At 38.1% G+C, this 22,200-nt stretch overlaps 1 protein-coding gene across 5 annotated transcripts in view; it reads right to left on the bottom strand.

Moving 5' to 3' along the window:
• ZBBX (zinc finger B-box domain containing) overlaps window positions 1-20,319 on the bottom strand; it is a 125,410-nt gene extending 105,091 nt beyond the window's left edge. For 3 of the 5 annotated variants that reach the window (XM_061416798.1, XM_061416816.1, XM_061416807.1), the window contains exons 1-5: window positions 20,217-20,319; window positions 18,048-18,153; window positions 10,779-10,892; window positions 5,780-5,893; window positions 4,260-4,350 (exon numbers count right to left, since the gene is read on the bottom strand). In XM_061416798.1, the coding sequence (XP_061272782.1) occupies window positions 4,260-4,350; window positions 5,780-5,893; window positions 10,779-10,846 (273 nt within the window). In that variant the 5' untranslated portion in view covers window positions 10,847-10,892; window positions 18,048-18,153; window positions 20,217-20,319. Of the gene's footprint in view, window positions 1-2,930; window positions 3,055-4,259; window positions 4,351-5,779; window positions 5,958-10,778; window positions 10,893-18,047; window positions 18,154-20,216 lie in introns of those variants that run through there. The other 2 variants (XM_061416823.1, XM_061416833.1) reach the window with 2 other exon arrangements.
• Between the last annotated feature and the right edge of the window lie 1,881 nt (window positions 20,320-22,200).

Here is a 22,200-nt window from a genome sequence, read left to right as displayed (position 1 = left end):
CTCTTCAGCAACCTATTTGCTCATTTGCTACTAAACCTCAAACGTAATTCCCACAGTGGCAACTCCAGATCTTCTCCATTCCCAATAACTCAAATTCACCCCCATTTCCCTTCCTTAATATGAACAGTTGATCTTGCCTTCAAATTTACTAAGAAGGTTGAGGTTTTCCTATAAAAGACTTTTTCCGCAGCTTCCTGCCTCACTGCCTGTCAAACTGCTGCTGCTGCTGCTGCTAGCTAAGTCGTTTCAGTCGTGTCCGACCCTGTGCAACCCTATAGACGGCAGCCCACCAGGCTCCGCCGTCCCTGGGATTGTCCAGGCAAGAACACTGGAGTGGGTTGCCATTTCCCTCTCCAGTGCATGAAAGTGAAAAGTGAAAGTGAAAGTGAAGTCGTGCCCGACTCTTGGTGATCCCATGGAATGTAGCCCACCAGGCTCCTCCATCCATGGGATTTTCCAGGCAAGAGTACTGGAGTGGGGTGCCATTGCCTTCTCCAACTGCCTGTCAAAAGCAACCTCTAAAAAATGTACCATTATTATCACCTGTTTTCCATCTTTCCTGTCTCAAGGAAATGTGCCTTCTTTCCTTTGGTCAAGCCCTCCTCAAGGAGCCACCTCTTCAAAGCCCCAAGCAGCTGACACCTCTCTGATTTAATGTTCAGTGTTTCCTCCACTAGTCAACCTATCCCTCAGCTACAAACTGGCTCCATCATCTCCCACATAATAAAGTATTTCCTTGAGCCTCTTAAACCCTTGACAGGTCGCCCTCTGCTCTCATGTTCACTGAAACTTTAGCCTTTACTCATTTCCACCTGTCTTTCTTTTTCAACAACTTGAAATAAATTCTTACATCTGATGACAACCCAACCATCAAATCAAATGTATTGTTTTTAAAAATTCTCATTCTCCGTAAATAACCATTTTAACATGATTTTCAGTTCATGTTACATTGGTTTCACACATATTATCTCATGCACTGCTTGAAACTCTGTGAAGTAGTCAGCAAGTACTGTTACACATGTTTACAAACATGGTAACATAAGACCAAGAAAGGTTACAGGTTAGATTTTTGTCTAAAAAGGTTAAATTTTTGTCTAAAATCACAAAACTAATTACATGAGTCAGGATTTTAATCTATATTGTCTAGCACAGGATTCTGTGACTTTGGTACCACTATTTTAGGCCAAATAATTCTCTGTTATGAGGGCTGCCCAGCTCATTGTCTAATGTTCAGCAGTACTCCTGACTTGTAGCCACTACACACCATTAGCCAAAAATATCCCTCTCAGTGGTGATAGCAAAATATATGTCCAGATATTGCCAAGTGTCTCCTGGGGGACAAAATTGCCCCCAGCTGAAAAACATTGGAATAAAACTATATTCAACTTTTTTCATTACAAATACATTAGTCAAATCTGACTTCTCCATTTTTTTCTAAAGATGTTCTCTTTGACTTTTATCTCCTATGAAATTACATTACATTACTTTGACTCTATTTCTCCCATTCTTTCTCTTCTCAGGCTCCTTTCGCTAGAGGGCTGGCAAATTATCTTAGAACTGCTGCTGCTGCTAAGTCACTTCAGTCATGTCTGACTCTGTGCGATCCCATAGACGGCAGCCCACCAGGCTCCTCTGTCCATGGGATTCTCCAGGCAAGAACACTGGAGTGAGTTGCCATTTCCTCCTCCAATGCATGAAAGTGGAAAGTCAAAGTGAAGTCGCTCAGTCGTGTCTGACTCCTAGTGACCCCATGGACTGCAGCCTACCAGGCTCCTCTGTCCATGGGATTTTCCAGGCAAGAGTACTGGAGTGGGATGCCAAACTAGCCACCTGAAAACCTGCATTCCAAATCTTGGCCCTGACCTTTGACATGAGCAAGTTATTCAACTTTCGGTGTTAAATTACTTCATCTGTGGAACTGTAAAAAAGAGCAACTGTCTCTGAAGAGTGATATAAGCACTCAAAGAGATAAAACAGGATAAGCACTGTTGGTTGGTAAAAAACAGGTAGTGAGCAAATATTAAAGTTTTATTTGCCTCCATATTTTCTGAGCTTTATCCTTCATACCTGCCCTTTATCCTTCACACCCTTCTTCTCCTTTTTTATAAATTCTTAGGTGGCACATTTACTCTCTCAGCTTCAGCCAGCACATTAGAGTATAAACAAAACTCTAAGTCTTTGAAATTTGTTACAAGTAGAACTTAAATGTTCTTATAAAAACTAAAGCAAATGTGGATATGTTAATTAACTCAGTGGGGGAAATCCATTCACAATGTATATGTATATTAAACCATCATGTTGTACTCTTTAAATATAATTTTATTAGCCAACCAGACCTCAATAGGTCTGGGAAAAGAAAAAGGGGGAAGGAAGGAAGAAGCCTAAATGTAAACACCAGAAAATTTTCTCCAGCTCCATCATTTATTCTATCTCCTAGGCAATTCATTCTGGAATATCACTTATATATTTTACTTCTCCTTTCCTTTCTCACTGTGTTTGGTTCCATGTTTCCTTTATATTTCTTTCGCTACATTCTAATTCAAACTCTTCTCATCGGACCTTTTAATAGTCTTGTAAGTAGTCTCTCTGTCTCTGTACCAGTGGTAAAAGTAGCATACATGCATGCCTGAGGGAGCTCAGGAGAAGACCAAAGAGAGAAAAAGAAACATCTCTTCATATTTATATCATCCCTGATTAATGTCCATATTTTGTTTTACAATGCACATGACATATTAGTAAATTAGTATGCATATAAATAGATTATATCTATAAGCAAATAAAAAATTGTGTATAGCAAGTTCATTCTCAAAATGAATTCTTTATTGATATGGTACATGATCAAAAGAATGTGAATATCACTTGCTCTCTACTCTACTTACAAACTCCAAATGCACTGGATGTTGAGAAGATCAGCCAGTACACATCATTACCTTAAACTTGCCTTCAAAACTCTTAGGGAATTCCATTCACCCAGTGAAAAAAGTCAAGACTCAGAGTCTGGTTTTCAGTCCTCCTCCCATCCTGTCCAATCTTCCTTTATCTCCCACCTTCTGTGCCTCCCCACCCTACCCCAGGCTTTCACCCTCCTACTCAATTATGAGGTTTATGGGAACTGGCATTATGACTTATTCATCAATTTTCCTAACAAATATATCTAGCACACTCTCACATATTTTAGAGGTAAACTATTATTTCCCAAGCACAAAGGATTCATACACTAAATGGCAAAAATTACATAGTGACTTTTCCTGTAGATATTTTCATATGTGCCTTGTCTTCTACATTACATAAGGATCTCCTTGAGAACAAGGACAATTCACTATGAGACAAAGAAGGAACTTATAAATGCTATTGAATAAATAAATCAATAATCACAAAGAGTCAGCACTTTTAATATATTTACAACAACATCTAAAGCCTGGAACAATGTCTCAGAAAGATAATGAAAAATGCAAAGTGGATTATAAAACTTTTAACTCAAAAATTAAAGTCACATATCTCAGTAAGAGAAAGACAGTAAAGAATAAAAAGCTTTTTCAAAGCCAAAAAGGCTAGAAGTGCCAAATAAGATATTTGTAGATGCCAACTGGTCCAATGAAAGTTTAATGATAGGTATATAAAAAGGAAAAAGCTACATAAGTTAAAACTTACAAAGTCACGGATCTTGTACTAAAGAATAGAGAAGCAAAGCAGTTTTCATTACATAAGGATACTCCTATTCTTTTAACCTTAAATATAATGGTATATTTTACAATACATAGTAAAGATAAAGAAATTCTATAGCTGGGAAATTTTAAAGCAGTTTTCCCTCGGGTATCTTCACACATGGAATCAACAACTTAAGAATATTTATTATTCAAGCAGAACATGAACATATTAAATAAATGTGATACAATAAAAAGGCAGAAAAAGTCTGTCATTTGTTATATCAAATAACCTCACTTTCACTTTAATACAGAACTATGTTGTTCTGCTTCCCATACTTGAAAACCAGAACCGAACTGAAAGGAGAAACTGAATTTAGAAAAATTCAACTGAAGGTGAATTTTTAAAATTCAATGTGCAGATGAAAACCAAAAACATATCTGAACAGTGAAAGTTGCATATTAACCCATAAAATTTAATCAAAATCCAATAATATGTAAAGCTTTTAAAAATAAGAATTGTAGGTTCTTAAGTATGGAAGGGAAAGCAAGATCTTAAAAAATAATTTATATATTCTTAGCAAACTGCTTGAGACTCAAATAGTGTTCTCTTACCTTAATAACATTTCCTTTATTTTGTGACATTGTGTATGATTGATTACCCAATTTGCCTACTTGTCCAGATTTCCAATGGTATCCACTTGACCTTCAATATATATCAACGGAAGACAAAATGTAATTACTAAATACATTTCTCCTTTTAATGAAAACAAATATATTTTCCCTGTTTCAGGAAATGGAAATTCAGTTGTTAACATGTAACAGACCACCACAAAATGAAAATGAAATATCAATAATGCCACAATAGCCTCAGTAATTCTAATATATAACTCTACTATATTTGGAAGATTTGAAAAGAAATGAATAAAAGTGAAATGTCCAAACACAGATGAAGAATTTCATTTTTAAAGACATTTACAATGACTAAAGATAGTTTTACTGATTTATAAGAAATTTTACAGATTGCCATGTAGTTTTAAAAGCTAAGTGTTCACAAATGTAAAGAGAAAAACGAAACAAAGCAATATGACCCAAATTCAGCAGATCGACTACGTGATGAATGCCTTATTAAGACTTCAAATTAGTTCCCACAGTGAAAGGTAACAGAGATTGCTAAGAAGGCAAAAGGTTTCATTTTATAGTTTCAAAGCACTTTCATTTGAGCCTCACAAAATCCTCTGAAGTCAACAGAGCAGGGACCTCAAGTCCCATTTTAAACAATAATGAGGAAAAAAGTTGCTCAAGATCACAGAGTTAATAAATAATAAAACCAAGACTGGAAAACCAAACTTTCATCTTCCTGACCAGTGAGTGGCAGGTTCTCATTCGGACTACGACATTTACTATCTATGTGACTTTAGAAAAGCATTTTAGTATTCTGAAAACCCAGTCAAGCTTTAGAACATTTTTGAAAACACCTAGAAAAGGTTCCTCCACTAATGGAAACCACTCTTGGGGGCTAATTTCAGGAACTCCATTTCACAGATATATTCATAGTCCGCTGAGGAGCCCAAACTAAGTCCAAAGCAGTGAAGTTTACAAAACAATAAAAAGACAAGAGAAAACAAAACCCCCAAAACAACAATAAAAAAGAGAGAACTGGCCATTGGATCATTAGGATAAGAACACCAAGACACACAATAAACTTTGTCACCTGGGATGATGTACCTCATTGAAACATCTTTGATTAAACCAATGCTCTCCAATATAAAAATAGTTTTTCTTAAAAAAAAAAAAAAGCCAATGCTCTGCTTATTAGATGTGAATGTGTTAGTTGCTCAGTCATGTTTGACTCTTTGCTGCCCCAGGGACTGTAGCTTGCCAGGCTCCTCTCCATGGAATTCTCTAGGCAAGAATATTGGAGTCGGTTGCCATTCCCTTCTCCAGGGGATCTTCCTGACCCAGGGATCGAAACCGGCTTTCCTGCATTACAGGTAGATTCTTTACTGTCTGAGTCACCAGGGAAGAACTGGAAGTTCTTGACATAAACATAAAACAGTTCTTGACATAAGGACCTTAGCTTATAATGAGGAGATCAGTTTATTTCTCTAAAATTCTTTTAAAGTGTCACCTACCCTCGTTCTTCTTTTTCTTTGTTCCTTGTTAATTGGAACTCTTGTAGTTTTTTTTCCATCTGTTGGTTCTCCAACTCTAGTTGTACTTTCTCCATTCTCAGTTCTTGAGCATTTCTGAACAAGATTTAAGTGCAGATGATTTAAATGTAAAATTTCATTTGAGGTAAACAAACAAACCCTTCCAAAAAAAAAAGAAAAAAGGCAAAATAATTTTATAGTCCTATTTGTCCTTAATAAAAAATTTAATTAAAATTAGGAGTAATAAATATGTGATAGCATATTTTAACTACTTCCTTTTTTGTCTTTGAAATACAGTTTTTAAAGCTAGCATTTGCCATCAATTAATATTCTCCTCAAGCAAGGTACAACTTCAAATCTTGGACTTTTGTTTTTCATAAAACATTGCTAGAAGTTTCAAATTATATTCACTTTATGCATGAGCTATGTCTTTATATATGCACAAATATCCATGACACACAAATAGAAAATAAACTAAAAATCATTTTCTAATTTTCATACTGCCTTCAAAGGATTCAAGTAGTTTGAATCACAGTGTTTAAAATAACTATTCTGTATAGGCAGAATACATATCTTTGCTAAATAAATCATCTTGGAAAACTTCAATAAATTTCTACCTTTATGCCATGCATGTACAATACGAAAGAAAGAAAGAGAGAAGAGTTTGCTTGGGGCCTATTAGGAAAAAAGCGCCTGTTAAGAGTTTTGGTTGAGGAGCCATCAAAGGGATAAATGGAAACTGAGGCAAGCACCACTGATTGTTTCCACAAAGGAAAGCAACAAAAAGAAAACTTTCTGAGGATAGAGCAGAGCCCCCTAACAGATTCCTGTACAGAAGATTCTGTAATAATGTCTGAGTCTCATCAAGCTTTTGACAGCTTGATTTCCTTTGTCTTACAACTCTGTTCTCTTGTCAGCATTAGTCATTCACTCTCTCTGTTTTGTAGAAGTAAAGCAACCTAGTTCTCTAGCTTTCATTATCTGTTATGAGCTTAAATCTTTTCATTATTTCATTGGTGCTTTATTATAATTAAGCGATGTGGGCCACTTGGGTATGTGTGCTATGGCAAGGAACCAAAATAAAAATAAAGAAGATAAGAAAGGGAAATAATTCAGAGGTAGCGATCAGTCACCAAAGAGCAAGTGAGTCAAAGATATGACCCCAAGTCCAGGGAGATAAATGGAAAGTTCAGTTCAGTTCAGTTCAGTTGCTCAGTCGTGTCCATCTCTTTGTGACCCCGTGAACTGCAGCACACCAGGCCTCCCTGTCCATCACCAACTCCCGGAGTTCACTCAGACTCACGTCCATCGAGTCAGTGATGCCATCCAGCCATCGCATCCTCTGTCGTCCCCTTCTCCTCCTGCCCCCAATCCCTCCCAGCATCAGAGTCTTTTCCAATGAGTCAACTCTTTGCGTGAGGTGGCCAATGTACTGGAGTTTCAGCTTTAGCATCATTCCTTCCAAAGAAATCCCAGGGCTGATCTCCTTCAGAATGGACTGGTTGGATCTCCTTGCAGTCCAAGGGACTCTCAAGAGTCTTCTCCAACACCACAGTTCAAAAGCATCAATTCTTCGGGGCTCAGCCTTCTTCACATGGAATATTAATTAGAGGGTGCAAAGCTGAGTAAGGAAGCCAGTTAAGAGACTATTAATATTGTGCTGGTCTGACTAGATGGAGACAGTGGGGACAAAAATGGCAACATTCGAGAACTATAAGGAAACAGAATTAACTGGACCTAAAGACCGATCAGGGAAGGGAAAAGGAAGAAACCTGAGCTAACCCTAGGAGCTGTTTCCTGAATGAGGTCACTCTTGGGTAGGCTGTGGGCACAGTTCAGAATTATTGGCCCAAAGTCTCAGTGGCTTACAACACTTTCCACATGGCCTCCAGAGAAAGAGTTCAAAAAGCACAAATGTGACTGTGTCACTTATTTGCTTACAAAATCTTAATGTTTTGGAAAATCTCACTATGGTAAAAAAGGAACTAGCCTCCTGACCAAGTGGTCAAATTGATTCTGTGGGCTTCTGTGGATCTGAAACAAGATAGAAGATTCCTCCTGGAGACAGCAGACCCAGAAGGGCAGACCCTGAAGTTGATCCTACAGAGACCATGTCAACACAGCAAATCTGAGAGGCAGAAACAACGCACTAAAACTGTGTGGAGGCTGGGAAACAGAGACAGGAGTTGGAGAACTCTAACATGTCAGACAATATTAAGACACCTGTGAAGACAATGTCAAACAAACAAACAAAAATAAAAAAAAACTTGGAACAAGGAAAGAGCAAGAAAAGAAACTCCAGAGCAATGACCTTAGAATGGGGGATCCAAGCCTAGTTTCTATAGGTTGTGAATCATGGATGAATCAAGGAGACATACAGGCCAGGGAACAGTGACTCCCCCTCATCTCCAAGACAAATCCTAAACTCCTTAGTGTGGCATACAAATTAATTTATTAACTAGGTGACTTGCAATTCTCTCCAATTCTTTTCTATAAATCTTAGCGAACTGGCTATGCCTGAAAGTCCCCAGACTACGTGTCTGTGTGCCTTTGCACACATTTCACCCAGTAACCACCCAAGTAACTGCATCTTTCAGACAAGACCTCCTCACCTCTGCCCTAGCAGTTTGGGCTATATTCTCATAACTGCCTGTGCTTTAATATCACACCATGTTTCATATGACTCTGTAGATACAATTTTATATATTCACATCCTCCACAAGCTACCTGAGGGCAAAGACTGTGACTTCTTTCTTTTGTATCCATCATTCCTTAGCACAGTGTGTAGAATATGTGTACTTAACAAATGTTGAATGAATGTTTAAAGGTAAATACACACAGACTTAAAACATATCACCAAAATGCATTGAAAAAAGGAAAATTGGCAATACTAGCAATTAGATAGCTCCATTCCCTACCAAAAGCTAATAAACCTAATAATGATAATGCCATACAACATCTTCCAGTTGACACAACGCTTTTACACACAGTATCTCAAAGGTGAAGTGACAGTTAGGAAAGTTCTGAAGACACTAAGTAACCACAGTACTATTGATCTGGATCAAGGAACTCAGAAACTAAAATTAAAATATCAATACTCTGCCCCTAGCCCATGCTGGCTGGTTCTGAATAATATTTGAGACAAAGGCCTTAGAAATTTCCAGTGATTCTAGATGACCTCAAAGGGAAAGAGTACATTGAACGTTTGGTACCCCTACAAGTCCTGAAATTCCCACAATACCCAGAATTGCTTGGTTCAGGCTGAATGCATCTTCCAGGCAATCTAGGACAGAAGGTACCCTTCCTAGGAGAACTGACTCAAGGTAATGTCCTTTAACATTGAAAAGTGCAAGGGTAGTCATTGATATATTTTTTTATAATTTTTTTAAAATTTATTTCTTTTTAATGAGAGGATAATTGCTTTACAATGTTATGTTGGTTTCTGCCATACATCAACATGAATCAGCCATAGGTATACTCACTGAGAGAGTAGCACTGAAATAGATACATTACGTTACCTGACCTGCCTCTTGAGAAACCTATATCCAGGTAAGGAGGCAACAGTTAGAACTGGACATGGAACAGCAGACTGGTTCCAAATAGGAAAAGGAGTACATCAAGGCTGTATATTGTCACCCTGCTTATTTAACTTATATGCAGAGTACATCATGAGAAATTCTGGGCTGGAAGAAGCACAAGCTGGAATCAAGACTGCAGGGAAAAATATCAATAACCTCAGATATGCAGATAACACCACCCTTATGGCAGAAAGTGAAGAGGAACTAAAAAGCCTCTTGATGAAAGTGAAAGAGGAGAGTGAAAAAGTTGGCTTAGAGCTCAACATTCAGAAAACAAAGATCATGGCATCTGGCCCCATCACTTCATGGGAAATAGATGGGGAAACAGTGGAAACAGTGTCAGACTTTATTTTGGGGGGCTCCAAAATCACTGCAGATGGTGACTGCAGCCATGAAATTAAAAGACGCTTACACCTTGGAAGGAAAGTTATGACCAACCTAGATAGCATATTCAAAAGCAGAGACATTACTTTGCCAACAAAGGTCCGTCTAGTCAAGGCTATGGTTTTTCCTGTGGTCATGTATGGATGTGAGAGTTGAACTGTGAAGAAGGCTGATCGCCAAAGAATTGATGCTCTTGAACTGTGGTGTTGGAGAAGACTCTTGAGAGTCTCTTGGACTGCAAGGAGATCCAACCAGTCCATTCTGAAGGAGATCAGCCCTGGGTATTCTTTGGAAGGAATGATGCTGAAGCTGAAACTCCATTACTTTGGCCACCTCATGCGAAGAGTTGACTCATTGGAAAAGACTCTGATGCTGGGAGGGATTGGGGGCAGGAGGAGAAGGGGACGACAGAGGATGAGATGACTGGATGGCATCACTGACTTGATGGACATGAGTTTGAGTGAACTCCAGGAGTTGGTGATAGACAGGGAGGCCTGGTGTGCTGCGATTCATGGGGTCACAAAGAGTCAGACACGACTGAGCGACTGAACTGAACTGAACTGAACCATGTGTAAAATAGCTAATGGGAGGGAAGTTGCTGTAGAGTGCAGGGAACTCAGCTTAGTTAGTGATTTCTTTTCCCCGTTTAAAGGTTTCTCACCTTGACAGTCTCTCTCAATTTCAATTGCTTTCAGTTCTTCAGGGTGATTCTTTTATAATTTTGAATAAGTGTTAGTAAAATTAGTAACTTTCTGTTAAATTGCTTCAATAGTTGATGGTCCCAATTCGCATAGATTCTTGTGCCATAAATATTTTTAGTCTCATTTTAAACCATGATAGATTTATAATCTTTCAAATCTATTCTCTTATAAAAATACAGCAATGTGAAGAAAATGGAGATGAGAATTCACAAAATTTTACTTCAACTCTAACAGCTTCACATGAAAAGTATTTAAATTATAATACATAGAAACTTTTGCAACTTCTTCTACTTAAGTAATAAACATATATGCACTTACTTATATTTTAGCTTTACAGAATTTCCAGGTTTTCCCCATGGAAGAACCACAAAATCTTTGGTGTTCATGATTTTCTTAGTATTACCTAAAAATTATTGTGATTTGTGAAAACTTCTGAAAAAGTAACAAAGGCAAAAGAATTACTTCAGAGGTAAAATGATTACATTAAAGATTTGAAACTACATATAATTCAGGAAAAATTTTAAACCAGAAATAATTTTGAGAGAAGAGGTCAAATCAAAGGTTAAGCAACAAGAAATTATTATATGTGCTATATATAAGTTATACAAATAACTACATACTAATATAGCTATAGCTATAACATATCTGATGGAACAAAAATTTTACCAAAAATTACATAGCACAAGACTGTGGAAACATTCAACTGAAAGTGAAGAATAAAATCATTAAAACAAAAAAAGCACATATTCTGACTCTTTCTATGATTAAGATTACAAAAATATATATCAGATATTTGTTCCCAGCCAAAAATAAAATCCAGAGCTAAATATAGTGAAAAGAACCTTAGAAACACAATTCAAGCTCAAAAACTTTATATATATATATATATATGTTAATGTAAAATAAGAATTAAGATATGCAGTAATTACCCTAAGGCAGTCTAATAATCTCATTTATCAAAAAACTGTAACAATACTCTGCTACCATCAGAAATTAGCATATTGAGAAAGAATTTTTCAACAAGAAATGAAACAAAAAAAGATTTTTTGCCTAACTCAAGTTAACCAGAAAATTAAGTTATTCAGAACACCCTATTTCCTGAGTATCCAAGTTATTCGAGGTTCTAGAATCATTTACTCTGTAACGCTGAATTACTGAATCGCATGCACAACTATTGGGCTTCCCTGGTGGCTCAGTTGGTAAAGAATCCGCCCACAATGCAGGAGACCTGGGTTCGATCCCTGGGTTGGGAAGATCCCCTGGAAGAGGGCATGGCAATCCACTCCAGTATTCTTGCCTGGAGAATCCCCAAGGACAGAGGCACCTGGCGGGCTGCAGTCCATGGGGTCGCAAAAGAGTTGGGCACAACTGAGAAACTAATCACAGCATATGCACAATTATTAGATTTTTATATGAATAAAAACTTTCAAAGTTCAGACACTTTAAAATATAAGAGGCAATATCATGGAGTCCATAGTATAAAGACTCAAACCATCTGATACCATCATTTTATATATGTGCTATAACCCCTACAAATATTTATTAAGGCTCTATTATACGCACAGCACTAAACTGAGAGATATGAAGGACTCAAGGAGAAGATCTGCTTTCTGGCTCCCATAGTGTAGAGTCAAACAGGGCACAAAAGACCTATATATAAACACCATAAAACAAGGTAGGAATTACAGAGGCTATAAAATTTACAGATATAAGAAGGGAGCCAAAGAAGAGAATTCAAGCTGGCTAGCGTTTAACCTGGAGCTTTAATGTGAAAGGAGGCTAATATATGAACATGTGGACTGGATGAACTTTCCTCACTGCGGGGGGGAAAGCAGCTCTTGAATGGAGAGGGGAAAGAAGGTGTAAATTTGGAAATGTAGGCTGAGGCCCAGTATGGGTGACTTAAGTGCCTAAAAAGCATTTGGAAAGCAGAATACAGAATGTAGCTAATGAGAGTTCCTTACAAAACTTTTTTTTTTTAACTTTCTATTTTGTACTGAAGTAAAGCATCTGCGCCCAAGGCGGGAGACCTGGGTTCAATCCCTGGGTCGGGAAGATCCCCTGGAGAAGGAAATGGCAACCCACTCCAGTATTCTTGCCTGGAGAATCCCATGGATGTAGAAGCCTGGCAGGCTACAGTCCATGGGGTCGCAAAGAGTCGGACACGACTGAGCGACTTCACTTCCTTCACTTTCTTCAATAGCCGATTAACAAACAATGTTGTGACACCCTCAGGTGAACAGCGAAGGGACCTAGCCACATATATACGTGTAACCATTCTCCCCCAAACTCCCATCCCATCCAGGCCACCACACAACATTGAACAGAGCTCCATGTGCTATACAGTAGATCCTTGTTGGTTATCAATTTTAAACACAGCACTGTGTATATATCCATCTCAAACTCCCCAACTATCCCTTTCTCCCATCTGTTCCCCAACCCTGAAACCATAAGTTAGTTCTGCAAGTCTGTAGGTCTCTTTCCATTTCGTAAGTAAGTTCATTTGTATCATTTCTTTTTAGATTCCACGTATAAAGGATGTTATACGATATTTCTCCTTCTTTGTCTGACTTACTTAATTCAGTATGAAAATTTTATAAGGAAGAAGAGGAAATAAATCTGGAAGCTTTGCTCAAAGACTCAGGAGAGACGACATCAGAATGAGTGAAGTGAAAGTCGCTCAGTCACGTCCGACTCTTTGCGACCCCATGGACTATACAGTCCATGGAATTTCCCAAGCCAGAATACTGGAGTGGGTAGCCTTTCCCTTCTCCAGGGGATCTTCCCAACCCTGAGTAAATACACTATCAAGTATAACAAAATAGGAATAATTAAGTGTAAATCTATTGTCCACACAATCGAATGAATCAAATCTCTGGGGGATTATTTTATAATTTCAATGATGCAACCACTGATAAAACATTTTTGGAATGTCTCTTCTGAGACTGTCTGCTGAGTCCACAAACACACAAATCTACTTTGCTATTCTTCATTCAAAACTAAAAATTATACTGTCCAGCAGGAGCAACTGTTCTGTTCACTCAAATCTAGTTTCAAGTTACTTGCTTCCAGAAATCAAATCAAGCCTGGAAGGATAGATTTTTACTACTTTGGAAAAATTCTGAAGGAATTTATTCTTTGAAGAGAATTCCAAAACGGAATTATACAAAATAATTTTACATTGTAAGTAACATAATGGCTATATAATAAGACTAGGTTTATTTGTGCCTTCAATCAACAATTATTCAGCTGCTCCTTTCTGATGCATATTGCGAGTCCTGAAGTCACAATGGTAAATAAGACATGGCTTCTTCTCTCAAAGAACTCACAATCAAAGGGAAAAATCACACAAATAAAGACAACACCGTGGGACATTTTGAAAGGAGAAAGTACTAGGAGAGACATCAAACTCAGACTCATTTCTCCACCACCCAGTCCTGTCTTTCAAAGCTGAAATCAGTGTCAAAGAGAACTAAAGAAATCACAGGAATGAAAAACCAAATTTGGTTTGCTCCTATCCTTTCTTTGTAGGTAAAACTTTTCGTCTCATTTCTATCAAACAGAGGCTACAAAAGATACCTTTTAAAAAATTCTAGAACATAGAGTAACATAGTCTATGTATCCCTTTTTGATTTTTATCAGAAACCCAACTGCCAGATCCTCAGTCTACTGTCAGTAAGTTTTCCATGAAAAGTTCCATAATGTAATCATTATCATTATCATTAAAAAAAAAGAATGCCCCAAATTAATATGTCTGATTAATTACAATAACTTAAATTGACTTAGTTTCATTTATGCATTGATACATACAATACAATTTTATATGTGTATGTACATTATGCATAAAGCTGAATGGATACATGAAGACTGAAATGAATGAAAGAAAAATCTCTAAATTTCATTAGGGTGAGATAATTCAGATTTACAGCTCTGCTGATAATGTTACTTAACCAATAAATAGTCTTATTCAGTGGGCATTTTGCTTCACTGAATGCAATTAGTAAGTCTTCTTCTCAATTAAAGGTTTTATCAAGTCACACACATGAGTCAATTTTCTTGCATGAAGAAAAAAGGAAAATTATAATTGTGAGTCATGCTGTTCTGCCTATTTCCTTTCCTAAAACCAACAGAGAATTAGTCACCTTTCTTTGGACAATAAGGATATAACAACGCGAGTAGGAAGACTACCAAAGCACAAAACTTTAGTCTCCTAATGGAACCAGGGAAATACAGATAAACTATTATGCAAACCTCATAATTCCATACGTCCTTTGATCTTTTTTTTTTCTTATAACTGAATAGCAAAAGTTCAGTAGTTGCTTGGAAAGTTTTCTCGTTCCCTGATTTACTAGACTGCATCATTTTTCTGTCCTCAACTTTGTTCTCCCCCGGATACAAATACACAATATGACCCAGAATGGCTCATGTATTTTGTTTGTTTTTGTTTCTCATTTTATTCTTTAATTGGTGAAAAGTCAATTAACAGTGTTGCGTTGATTTGGGTCATCTAACAATGCAAATTTGTCATAATTATATGTATATGTCCCTTCCCTCCTGAGCCTCCTGAGCCTCTCCCCATTCTACCCCTCTAGGTCATCACAGAGCACCAGGCTGGGCTCCCTGTGTTATTTAGCAACTTCCCACTATTTTACACATGACAGTGTATGTATCTCAATACTACTTTCTTAGTTCATCCCACCCTCACCTTCTCTGTTGTGTCCACAAGTCTGTTCTCTGCTAGGTTCATCAGTACCATGTTTCTAGCTTCCATATATATGTGTTATCATATGATACTTGTTTTTCTGACTTCACTCTGTGTAAGAGGCTCTAGGCTCATCTACCTCATTACAACTGACTCAAACTCTTTCCTTTTTATGGCTGACTAACACTCCATTGTATAAAAGCATCATAACTTCTTTATCCATTCATCTCTCATGGACATCTAGGTTGCTTCTATGTGCTGACTATTGTAAATATTACTCCAATGAACACTGGGGTACATGTGTCTTTTAGAATTGTGGTTTTCTCAGGATATATGCCCAGTAGAGGAATTCCTGGGTCATATGGTAGATTTATTCCTAGTTTTTTATGGAATCTCCATACTGTTTTCCATAATGACTGCATCAGTTGACATTCTCACCAATAGACAGATGGCCAATAAACACATGAAAAGATGATTAATAATGCTCATTATTAGAGAAATGTAAATCAAAGCTATAATGGTGAAGGTATCACCTCACACCAGTCAGAATGGCCATCATCAAAATCATCTACAAACAATGTATTCTGGAGAGGGTGTGGAGAAAAGGGAACCCTCCAGCCTATGATGTTCTAAATCATCCTTTTTCATAAGTTCCCACTTTGGGAAAGCAATCCAAAGATCGAGGCCTGCCATCACAAAATGGAAACAAGAAATTTACTAATGGAAATTCAAAGTATTCAAAAGTTGCCCTAGGCAAAGACAATTTACCATCACACCATTGGCAGAATGCGCTATTTGGGAAACCACTGTTTTCATGTAATGGAAAACTTATCTTTTCTAAGGTTAGTTGATTCTTCTAACCATCCAGATAATCTTACACTTGAAGATTTAAAAGTCAATAAATAAGGATTTTTCCTTGCTTTAGCACATACTGCTGCTGCTAAGTCGCTTCAGTCATGTCAGACTCTGTGTGACCCCATAGATGGCAGCCCACCAGGCTTCCCCGTCCCTGGGATTCTCCAGGCAAGAACACTGGAGTGGGTTGCCATTTCCTTCTCCAATGCGTGAAAGTGAAGTCGCTCAGTCGTGTCCAACTCTTAGTGACCCGGTAGACTGCAGCCTACCAGGCTCCTCCATCCGTGGGATTTTCCAGGCAAGAGTACTAGAGTGGGGTGCCATCGCCTTCTCCATTAACACATACTAAAGCGGTCTAATAAGCAAGCTATTTTGAATAGATTAAAATGTTTACCATTGTACTAAGAAATTAAAGACCCAAGCAAGAAATGTTAAATGAAAATGAATTTAATTAAAACTGCTTAAATTAATAAAAAAGGTAATATTTTATCTGTCTGATATGATCCTTATTTTAAATGCATATGTATTACATATGCAATATATTTTAATATTAAAATATAATATTATGCTATATATAATATTTTAAAATTAACATCTTTTTTAAAAGCTAAAGAAAGGACTATAAACATATGATCCATAGCATAATATCTTGTGCTTGTGAGTGGCCTACTAAATAAGCACATGTCATTTTCTCCTACCATAGGCCCTGAAAGTAAACCAGGGATTAATATCATGGCTGCATTCAATATTTCAGCCAATTAAGATAATTAAGCACTCCCTCACAGCACTAAATGGTACCTAAGTCACCCACTTTTTACCTTCTATGTGCAGGTTCATTTACAAAAAACTGAAAAAGTTCAGCTTTACATCAAGGGGTAAGATACCCTTTTAAAATAATTTCTAACTAAAACTGAAAAGTAGTCCTGTGAAAATGACAATGGGATGTTACTACCCATAAAAAAGGAATGAAATGGACCTAGAGGTTATAATACTAAGTGAAATACTGAAAGTGTTAGTTGCTCAGTAGTGTGTAACTCTTTGCGACCCCATGGACTGTAGCCCACCAGGCTCCTCCATCCATAGAATTCTTCAGGCAAGAATACTGGAGTGGGTAGCAATTCCCTTCTCTGGGGTAATCTTCCTGACCCAGGGAACGAACCTGGATCTCTTGCTTTGCAGGCAGAATTTTTACTGTCTGAGCCACCAGGGGAAAATAAAGACAAATATCATATGATATCACTTATATGTGGAATCTAAAAAAATGATACAAATGAACTTACTTACAAAACAGAAAGAGACCCACAGACATAGAAAACAAACTTATGGTTACCAAAAGGGAAAGGGTAGGAGAAAGGATAAAATATACAGACTACTATATACAAAATAGATGACCAACAAGGACCTACTGCATAGCACAGAGAACTATACTCAATATCTTGTAATAACCTATAATGGAAAGAATCTAAAAAACAGCATATATATATATATATATATATCTGAATTATTTTGCTGTATACCTGAAAATCAACACAACACTGTAAATGAACTACATTTTAATATATTTTTTTCAATAAAATAAAAATGATAATATTAAAAGATACCAAGTTTATACTCAAGAGACCTTTGTGTGAGAGGGGTCTGAGCCTCTTTGTTTATCCATTGTAAGATGCTGTGGGCCTCCTCGTCCCTAATTTGCAGAATATCAAACAAAAGGTCTTTGATTCATGGCTATAAAGCTGTGAGCTCCTAAAGGGCTTCAGAGAGTTCAGGGTTCAGGGAAAGGGGTAGTCTTAGAAACTACCTTGAGAAGTAAGTGAGGGGAGCAGCAAGACTCGGCTTTATTCATAGCTGCTCTGATTTCAAGTCTATTTTTAACATAATGAGCCTCTGGGTCAGACTTAAGCTCTTCTGGAGCTTAAAAAGTCATTTGAAAGGCATAATAATAAAGTAATATATAATTACTATTACTTCTATATCAACTAAAACTTTATGTGATTACATATAATAAGTTCTAAATTTATAAACCATACCTTTTAGAAACTTAAGTCCTTTTATATATTGATAGTCTATTTCTCCCATCCGTTCTCATACATGCCACTGTTATCCAAGGTGTTCTCTTGTGAACATCTTTCAGGCCTGGAAAAATTAAGGCACCCATCAAAGATTGGTGACAAACCAGAAATTATGATTTTATTCTCAGTCCTGTTAGATCCTCTTTGGATTTAAAATCTACAACTTAAAATAACTAATCTATATCATTCAGATTTTTCCCACTGTTGTACACTTAACCTGTCTTAAAAAGAACTGTTTGACCAAAACTATTTTCTAAATTTTACAGCAATTTATTTAGACACCACTGAAACCCTAGTGCATAACAAATTGCTCCCATGTATTTAGTCTCTAAATGGTTCCCCCTAAACACAGGGGAAAAATACCTAGCTATTCTGCTTAGTAGTTAAGATCCTGCATTATGCATTCCAATCTTCCTAAGCCTTATGCCTTATTTTCCACTTTCTCAGCTCACCAACTTTTATTTTGTCAGTGCCCAGTTCAAAGGCCACCTCTATCATGAAGGTTTCTTCCATTAGAAATGAGATTCTCTCCTGTAAGAACATGTGTAATAATGTGTATTATACTCATTTGCTACTATATGCTGTCATGTGTTTTTATTTATTTATTTTCTGCTTTGCTTATATAAAGGTTATTTCCCCAAGTATCCCAAATATTTGAAGGCAGACCTACCATTGAATTTTGAATCCCCAGCAATTAGTACTGTGCCCACACACAGTGTACTATCAGTAATAACGTGCTGCTGCTGCTGCTGCTGCTAAGTCTCTTCAGTCGTGTCCGACTCTGTTCGACCCCATAGACGGCAGCCCACCAGGCTCCCCTGTCCCTGGGATTCTCCAGGCAAGAACACTGGAATGGGTTGCCATTTCCTTCTCCAATGCGTGAAAGTGAAAAGTGAAAATGAAGTCGCTCAGTCGTGTCCAACTCCTAGCGACCCCATGGACTGCAGCCCACCAGGCTCCTCCGTCCATTGGATTTCCAGGCAAGAGTACTGGAGTGGAGTGCCATCGCCTTCTCCAATAATGTGCTAGTTTTTAGTATTTAATTTTTTCCCACTGCTTTAAATTCAATGAACAATCTACCCAACGGAAAAAAAAATTAAACCAAATACACCCATTTTGTTTTCTTTTTTCCATGTGTCATATACCAGGTAAAGCACTGAGGAACAAAGTGAACCAGGCAAGGATAGTACTAACCCTCATTAAACTTACACTCTGATGGAGGTAGGAAAAAATTTAAAAGCAAGTAATTGTGGGAAGTATTAGTGATTTGAAGGAAATAAACAAAGGACTGAGATTCTTTCAAATAATTAATTTGTGACACAACTGGCAATACTATGGGAGGTCAGGACAGACCTCTAGCAGACTCTAGGCAAGGTGCTAGAGGGAAGTAGAGGTAGGGGTGTGTGTGTGTGTGTGTGTGTGTTTGTGTGTGTATGTGTTTCATCTCCCATAAACATACAGTTAGCATAGTTCTAATCCTGGGTAGCTAACTTTGTACTTTTTTAACGTCTTGCTACCTCCATATATAAACACACGTAAGTGAAATATTTATCTGAGCTCCTCTAACGCTGATGAGGAAGAAAAAACTTCCACAGCTTCAGATTTCTCAGGAATCTGGCACCCCTCACCGAGATCTTTACTTGGAAAGAGTTGACTTCTAAGAATGAAGTGCCTGCATGTGGCTGCCTGGGAAGAAGGAAGGTTACAAAAGGGGCGTGAAAATGATTTGTCAGGGCACCAAATTTTTCAAGATTCAAAGACTTCTTTCCAAAAGTCTGTGTTATAGAAAGGGTACAAGTGAAGTGAAGAAGCCCACGTTTCACTATCTGGGGTTCACCCTCGTTCATGAATCCAATAGCATCACTGCCTGTAAAGTCTTTTGTTTGGAGAAAAGACGCTCAACTCCGGAAGTCAAGCCACTTCCTGCAGCCCGCGTGCCTGGCCCAGTGTAAGACACACGGCAGGTGTTCAACTAACACCTGCTGGACCTGCACCCCCAGCTTCCCCCGGAGTCCAGTCTCCTTTCCTGCTGTCCCACCCGCTCCTGCACCACCCACACCCAGCGCGCTGCCCGCTAAGTCGACTGCGAAGCCCACCGCCCGCCGCCACCGCAACCAGCCGACCCACCTGGAGCCCCCAGACGTCGGCGTCACTCTAGCAAGCCGCAGCCAGCAGCCCAGAGCTTCCGCCTTGGTCTCCTTGGTTACCGCGTTACCTCGGTACCCATAGCAACCAGAAGGCTTGGTACTGTGGCCGTCGGCCCGCAGAGGGAGCAAGGGAGCCCTTTAGAATGGGAGGAAGAAGGAGAGAGCGGAAGAGAAAGAGAAAAGGGAAAGGGCGGGTGCTGGAACCTTTGTGCCCGAGTGGGTAACAGTTGGCTAACACTGAGCCCCTGCTATATTCTAGAAAGTTTGAATAACAACACAAAATTACAGAGCTAGCAAATGGCAGACCCACGAAGAATTAACCCAAGCAGTTCAGAACTCTCACATACATACTGTTCAGTGGCTTACCAAAGGTCACAATAGGCAGTCAGAACTAGAATCTAAGTCTTTGACAAGCCTAAAACGCTCTTTTCCTTATATCAAATATACGACACATGGGGGGCGGGGGTGTAAGAGTTGAGAGAGACGTTTCTCTCACAATCTACTCACACTTCTCAACTTTTCCCTTCCAGAGAGTCACCTGTAGTGAACTTATTTTTGGATTCCTAAATAGGCTGTAGTTTTTAATCTCTGTTTTTACTTACGCTGCAAGTAGGATATCTGGTTTGTTCTGCTGAGCTGGGCTTAGTCTCAGTCATGTCCGACTCTTTGCGACTCCATGGACGATTTAACTCCCCAGGCTCCTCTGTCTATGGGGATTCTCCTGACAAGAATACTGGAGTGAGTTGCCATGCCCTCCTCCAGGGATCTTCCCAACCCAGGGATTGAACTCAGGTCTCCTGCATTGCAGGCAAACTCTTTTGTCTGAACCATCAGGGGTTTGTTCTGCAGTCAGTCTAAAAAATGTCTAAGCTAAGACTCTACACTGAATCTTATTACTGGACTAATAATCTCAACTGCTAAGCAATAGCTGAGATACTAACTCTTGCACCACTGCTTTCCACATTAATGTGCCTGTCAATACCTATTTAAGAACACATCAAATGTTTTCACCTGGTAGATTCAACTGTATAAGATTATAACCAGCATAGATGAGAAAGGACAATGATAGCCATGTGGCTATGACTGGGCTTAGAAATAAGGGCAGGGCTGAGTTTGAGTCCTGGTCCTGCCATAACTCACCTGCTGTGGGACCTTGAGTGAGTTGTAAGGCCCAGTTTAACTGGTTACATAAGGTAATTATTGGTTTAGCCCACATATCATGTAACATGAAAGACTGAATGAAACAATGTATGTTAAGTTTTTAGCACTAAACACAGTAGATACTAAATGGCTGAAAAATAGTGGTGATTTTGCAGCTATGGTGGTTATCTTAGTGCTCATGGTATAAATTCACCAAGTCCTTCCTTTAAATCTAGTGCAATGACAAATTTCAAGTGAATGTGTAATACTACTAGAAGTTTCTTGTGCAGGACTGTATTTTTCAGGCAGCTGTGCTCTTTGAACTGCCAGGAAGTTATTTCCAGCATTCTTCTCTTCATTCATTCATCCATTCATCCATTTATTTATTCAACAAATATTTCTTGAGTTCCAGGTCCTGAAAACATTTTTCCATGTTTTGAAAATACTGCTGTGAAGAAAACATAGCCCCTCCTGTTGTCAAATGTATACTTTATTTGACAATAAATAAACATATAATTAGTGGTCAGGGGCTTTTAAGAATAATGATCAAAAAATAGGAAATAAGAGTTCAAATTAGATTAGATTATCAGAGAAGTCTCTGAATAATAGAGGAAGACATGCGGCAGCCAAGGCAAGAAGCATTCCAGACAGAGGGGGCAGTAAACAAACTTCAATTCCAACTCAATCTAGAGCAGTCTGTTGTGTAAAAATGCTAATCACTTCTGTACAGCACTGATTTTACTTCAAAAATGAGTTTTTGCAACATATTGACTGGAGCAATAGAAAATTAAACTCATAAAAATATTGTATAAATTATCCTGGCA

This window comes from Bos javanicus, chromosome 1, assembly GCF_032452875.1.
Source record: "Bos javanicus breed banteng chromosome 1, ARS-OSU_banteng_1.0, whole genome shotgun sequence".
Classification (NCBI taxonomy): Eukaryota; Metazoa; Chordata; class Mammalia; order Artiodactyla; family Bovidae; genus Bos; species Bos javanicus.
The sequence above is the reverse complement of the archived record's forward strand: the minus strand, read 5'-3'. Positions and strand labels throughout refer to the sequence as shown.